General features: G+C 35.5%; 1 protein-coding gene across 1 annotated transcript; it reads left to right on the top strand.

Annotated features, from left to right (window-relative positions):
• Window positions 1-5,022: 5,022 nt before the first annotated feature.
• On the top strand, window positions 5,023-6,066 carry LOC112094388. The gene has a single exon (XM_024175077.1). The coding sequence runs from the start codon at window positions 5,023-5,025 to the stop codon at window positions 6,064-6,066; it is 1,044 nt and encodes a 347-aa protein (XP_024030845.1).
• The last annotated feature ends 901 nt before the right edge of the window (window positions 6,067-6,967 follow it).

Raw genomic sequence — 6,967 nt, 5'->3', positions numbered from 1 at the left:
GAAATCAAAATTTTACAAGTATTCGCCGTTGGTTTCACCATCAATAACAAACTTTGCTTCTATATTTATTTATTATTTTGTGTTTGTTTTGTGGTTTAAATATAGAATGCAATAGGTGATATGTCACCATCGTATATGAACCAGGCTTGACTTTGTAGATGTAAAATAAAGCCCAAAAGAAATATTTCGGTTATTAAACTTAACTTGTCTTGTAGAATCATAATATGTTCCTTTTTTGTCCAGTTGATTAGAAAAGCTCTAAAGAATGTAGTGAAAAAATGGGCAAGAACAATTGCAAAGGGAGTTAGTTTGGCATATCGTGAAACTAAATTATAAATTATTAGAGATTAAAATGCTATAAAATTTTTTAAACCAAACCTTCAATAAATTTAAATGGCTAAGATTTAATGAAGTGAACATAAATGCTTAACTAATTTTTTGCCATTCCGAATTCCACTATTCTCTCTTGCCTTGCAAATTTCTAGACGTCGTTAGATCTATAAAAATGAAACAACCTTTCTTGGCTCACCTCTTAAGGACAGATACATAAAAATAGGACAAACTTGTAATTTTAAAATTTTGCAAAAATCTCAGAAGTTTAACAAATATACATTTATGATATTCCTAATAAAATATTCAAGGTGTATACAATTGCTTAAAATTAAATATTATATAAGTGTTTTGAGAATAAATGTTTTATAAATTTAACATCCGAAATGAATAAATGTTTTAGACCATAAAATATCGAATAACAAATACTAGCCAAATAATTAGTAGAAATTACTAAAAGCAAATTATTAGAGTTCAGGGTCGACTTTTAAAACAACGAAAAAATGGAAACGAAGGTAACTTTATTACGTGGAATTTAGTGCCGAAGATTATGAATTTTCGAGTAATTCTATAGGCAACTTTAAAAATGACTTTGTCCTAAAATTAATATAGTAATCCTCGTACAAATCAAGCACTACCATCCATACAACGTAACTTAAAAAAATGCGTAATCCATAAAATTATTAGAGACTTTGGCGTACAAAACTCTATTGCACATCAAACTTGGTTTAACTATGTTAATTTTTTTAAAAAAGTTTCTCTAATCGACTGTCTTACTGTTAACACTTTAAATCTGATCAAATCTAATTAAAATTATATTAAATTAAAAAAATATACATAATATATAAATTTTAATACATAATGGTAGTTCATTTTTTAAGATGTTAACCATCATAAAACTCCTTATTTTGTGCTTTTCACTTTAGTATTTTTAATACGATCCCGTGTACTATACAAAGTTCGATGCAGTACATATAATTAATAGAGGCGCAAGGACAATTCCTTGGAGAGAATATTTGAATCTCGGATCTACCGTGCTTTCACCCTTGTCTTTATCCACCAAGACATATCTTTTAAAAAAAATAATAAACCTAACAAAAGAAAAAGGGAAAAAAAACAAAAACAAAAACTATTGTTCTCTTGCATGGAAAAACAAAAAAACAAAAGCCAATTTAAAAGTGGGAAAGAAAAGGTAAATACGAAAAACAAAATAAAGAAACAAAGAAAGAAGAAGGAACTTTTGGTGGTGTAGACTAAAGATAACACCAATGCATTGAAACATCCGAGAAAATTCCATTGAAAATGACAAGTGCTGAATAGAAAATATAAGAATAAATTTTAGAAAATATAAGAATAAATTTTAGAAAATATAAGAATAAATTTTAGAAAATATAAGAATAAATTTTAGAAAATATAAGAATAAATTTTAGAAAATATGAGAAGTATAAGGATTAATTTTATTTTTAAACCACTCTTGAACATTGACCTATTTGTCACTTTACCTCTGAATTTTAAAAAGTAGTGTACATATCCTCTCTGAATTTTAAAACGCTATTAAGTTTACACTTAATTTGTTCATTTGATGACAGATTGAATGACATGGCAATGACTGGAGGAGTAGTTTAAATGTGTAATGGATTATTTTCATATATGTCCTTGAAGTACTATCATATTTTAAAATGCCCCATATTTTTTAAAATCATTCAAAGTACCTCCAATCTATATAAAAATATCAAAATGCCCCCTTTTATCTACTTCTATATATATCACAAATGATTTTGCTGATGTGGAGTGCCATTAAAAATTAATCAATAAAGGTATAAATTCTAATTAAATCAATAAAACTGGTTAAATATTAAGAAACAATAATAAAGAATAAATAGAAAAATTTGATAAAAAATAAAAAGCAAATAAATCAACTATTTTTAAAAAGTATATATAAAATCCAAAAAAAAGGAAAAAAAAAGGGAACCTTCTTCCTCTCCAGATCTCAAAGTACATCACTTGATTTTTTATTTTTTATTTTTCAAAACCAAGTTTTTGTTTATTTATTCTTTATTATTATTTCTTAATATTTAACTGTTGTTATTGATTTAATTAGAATTTAATATCTTTAATTGATTTTTCAAGTTTCTGGGTGCATGAATATGAGCATATATCCAACAAATTTTAAATTCTGATGGCTTTATTCTTGTTAATAAAGTGAAAGTCATAAACCCATGTCATATAAAAAACAGTACAACAATCAGACAAGCCAAAAGTCAATGACAGCAAGAAAAAGTGCCTCAGCCTCCATTAAATTGACGAAGGACTTGTTTACTGCGCTGATTTTAATTTTTAATTCGAGTTAAGATGTAATTTTATATTATTACTTTTTATTGTAGTAAAAAAGTTAAATATGATTGTTTCTGAGAACTTTTTATTATAGCAAAACTCAAATTTTAAATTCGAATCAGTGAAATGAATAAGGGCTAAAGAAGTTAAGGAATAGGCAATACTGCAAAGCATAATGGCCTTCCTGCTTAATAAGTTTAAGATCTAGGTTTTTTGTAACACCCCGGAGAATTAAATGTGATTAATTGAGATAATTAAGATTTATTAGTGTGTCTAATATGAATTAATTAATTAGTTATTAATTAATAAATATTTTTGACGTGTAAAGTTGAGTAATTCCAAGGTATTTAAATATTCTCAGTATTTACATTTTTACCCAAAAGTGTGTATGGGCACATTTTTAGACTGTTATTTTAAATATTTTGACACATGTCCATTTTCCTTTTCTTTTTGCTTTTCCTTTTCCTTCCTTTTCTTTTTCCTTCTTTTCTTTTCCTTCTTGAGGACTCTCTCTCTCTCTCTCCACTCTCTCACTCTCACTCTCGAACTCACTCTCTCTCTCTCTCCTGTTTTACTTCAAAATCAACAGGATCTCGAACCAAAGAGGAATTTCAGAGAGTTTCAACGTCAAGAGAAGGATTCGAGGTAAGATTACTGAAAGAACCTCTCTTGAATCTCAAGTTTTCAGATTTTAAAACTTATTTTGGTTCAAAATAGATTTTTGATAGATTTTGAGTAAAACTAGGGGAGAAATTGGAGATCTTGGGTTCTATGGACTTGATTTAGTACCTAGAACCCAGATCTAGTGGTTGTCCCTTGAGATACTATGATTTGGGACTGAATTTGCAGGTTTTTGGACTGATTTTGTGAGTTTTCTCGCACTGGTGTTCTTCACTGGTCTACCTGTGCGGTCGACCGGACTACACTGAGGCCACCGGTCGACTGGATTGCACACCACCGGTCGACAAGTGGTGATGCACTGCTCTGTCACCGGTCGACCGGTGTACACAAGGTTTGACCCCGTTTGACCTGAAAATGTTGTTTTGACCTCTGTTTTTGAGGAAGACCCAAATTAGCTTCATTTGGGGACCTAGAGTAGATAGATTAGCATCTTTAATCCATGTTTTGAGATTGAAAACCCTTGGAATGGTGATTTGAAACATGAAATTGATTAGGGCACACTAATAGGAAATCAAAGGATATAATTGAGATTGAATTACTTTAGGAATGATAATTGAATCATAAAGTATTGTCTTGTATCAGTGTTAGCTAAAGACTCGGATTGAGTGGCTTGAGGAAGCGGAAGCCAGGATAGTGCACCACTAGCCACAGGTTTGATATCACGAGGTAGGATTTCTATCCATTTTCTTTGTGAGCCTGTTTTCAAAAAGGATTTTGACCTTGCAAATGTTTTAAAGAAAGGAGCTTGTTTGCGAAAGAAACGCATTTAAAACCCATGGCTTGATGTAGTTCATGGTACCCATGGCTTGTTGTAGTACATGGGACCATGGCTTGATGTAGTTCATGGGACTCGTGGCTTGTGTAGTTCATAAGTTTATAACAAACAATTTCATAAAGTTTAATGAATGATTTCTTAAGATAAGAGATCTTGCGAACTGGTAAGCTGGCTGATGGCCAAGATAGGATGTGGAGAGAGCATCCTTACGGGCAGGACCCGACACCCCGGGGGTATGGCTTGTGCACGTGGTTGTGTAAGTAATTTGTATAAATTACTTGCTGATGCCTGTAATACGGATATTTTCATATACATTTCCTATGAGAAAAAGGATGTGAGGTTCTAGCTGTTGTGTCAGGACTGAATGTCTTATTTTATTTACTTATCCATTTATTTATTTACTCGCTTATTTATTTATTTATTTATTTATAAAGTTTATTTCAAATTATATCCTACTATGCCTTTCGCTCACGTTTTCCATGTTTCAAATGTATTAAATCCCTCCCAGGCGACTCTAGGAGCGGTGCGGGGTAGACGGATCATTTGCTACCATTGGATCAAGTGCGGATTATGTTCATCCTCTTGGATATATGTAAGAATTTGTAAACTCTGATATTTGAATTACTAGACTGTGGATGATGTCTGTAATGATTTATTTACATGTTCATGTATGTACTGTAATGAGATCATGTGGATAGATCATGTGCTTAGTACAGTGTGAGAGGCTTGAGTTCTAGTCTCTCCCTTGTGATTTATTTTAACCGAGTGTGGGGCTCGCGGGGAATTTCCTTTATTATAATGTGTTTAACCCCTAATCGAGCTCCACGTCACCGACCCCTATTCCGGGGCGTGACAGAGTGGTATTAGAGACCTAGGTTAAGAATCCACAGGATTGTACATACATGTGTGACATCAGAATTCCATTGAACAGTCTAGTTTCTTTTCAGTTAAAGGAGATACCGCCGCATCGTAGGTCGGTTAACAACCCGGCACCACAAAACCAGGAGTTCATGGATGGCATGTATGCCGCTTTTCAAGGCATGGCCACTCAAGCTCAGAATGAGCGAGCGGCCGAGGAAAGGAAGCACAGTTACTTCTGGGAGTTTAGGCGTGCACCTATCCCTACCTTCAATAGTGAGGGAGGACCCCAGGAGGCAGAGTACTGGTTTGATTCCATCGTGAAGCACCTGAACACCATGGGAATACCGAAAGAGTATTGGGTGGAATTCGCGGTGTATAAGATGGAAGGTCAAGCGAGTACTTGGTGGAAGCAAGTGAGAAGGAGACTTGATGTTGCGGGAATGAATTGGGAACAGTTTGAAGTTCTCTTTAATGAACAATACTTTCCTCAGAGTTACCGGGATGAAAAAGCAATGGAGTTTATGTCCTTGCTTCAAGGTGACATGTCGGTGAGGGAGTATGAGGCAAAATTCAATGACTTGTCCCACTTTGTGCCATCTCTTGTGGAGTCTGAGCATTTGAAATGCTTGAAATTTAAGAAAGGTCTCAAGAATTCTATAAGGAGACCCTTAGTGGCTCTAAGGATCCAAAATTTTCGAGACTTGGTGGCTGCTGTTACAAGCATGGAACAAGACAATTTGGCATATCAGCAGAGTAAGGAAGCAGCTAGTCGAGTTTCTACTTCAGGTGGGCCACAACGGAGTGGTAGAAGAAACCGCAATCAAGGACAGATTAGCGGGGAAATGATCAGTGGTGGCAATAGTTCCTCTGGAAGTGACAGAAATGGTCCCTACAACCCCAAGTGTCATTATTATGGACAAGTTGGCCATATTTGGATGAACTGTCCAAATCGGAATCAGCCGCCGACCCAGCAATCTCAGAGTGAGGCTTCTTCTGGTCAAGGAAGACCACCGCAGTTTGTGCCGCCTTATCAGCCACAACTGCCAATACCGTACCCTCCTGTGCCAGCCTACCGTCCGCCTTAATATTCACAATTTCGGCCTCATGTGCCGGGACTGGTGCAGATACCTCCGCCATAATAATATAGGCCGGGGACACAACGGCCCAATATTGGTGATAAAGGAAAGGGGAAAGCGCAGGGACAAGCGTATACCCTGACAGGAGGTAGTTCTGGAGGACAGGCGAGCAACACGGTGGTTGAGGGTATGATTCTGATCTCTCACTCATTTGCACATGTATTGTTTGATACTAGTGTCACACACTTGTTTATATCAAGTTCTTTTGTACGAATGTTGAAATTGAAATCTGAGAACTTGGAAGTCCCGATGACGTTGAACTCTCCACTAGGATGTGTGGAGATGTTGAGTGTGTGTAGATCGTGTGAAATCACGATTAGGGGTGAACGACTGAGAGTCGACTTGATTATCCTTCCGAGGAGTCTGTTTGACGTGGTGCTCAGAATGGATTGGTTAGCATGATACGGTGCAATTGTTGATTGTTACCGTAGGAAAGTAACCTTGATGACTGATTCTGGAGCGATAATTACCTATCAAGCGGACATGAATCCAGTCCTGGAAGAACGACTGTTGAAATACAGCGTTGGAGGACACAGGAATCTAGCTTGTTTCTGTTTCCTTCTTGCTCTAGAAGGTGAACCAGAGGTAACAGGAGATAATGTGAGAATTCTTGTGGTGGATGAATTCGTAGATGTATTTCCGGATGAGCTACCTGGTTTACCGCCGGATCGGGAAATTGAATTATGCATTGATTTAGCTCCGGGAACGACACCTATTTCTATTCCTCCATGTTGGATGGCACCTGCTGAAATGAGAGAGTTAAGAAAGCAACTTGAGGAGCTAGCGGAAAAGGGGTATATTAGGAATAGTACTTCCCCTTGGGGTGCACCGGTGTTGTTTGTGAAGAAGC

The sequence above is a fragment of the Morus notabilis genome, unplaced genomic scaffold, assembly GCF_000414095.1.
Source record: "Morus notabilis unplaced genomic scaffold, ASM41409v2 Scaffold192, whole genome shotgun sequence".
NCBI classification, from domain to species: Eukaryota; Viridiplantae; Streptophyta; class Magnoliopsida; order Rosales; family Moraceae; genus Morus; species Morus notabilis.
The sequence above is the reverse complement of the archived record's forward strand: the minus strand, read 5'-3'. Positions and strand labels throughout refer to the sequence as shown.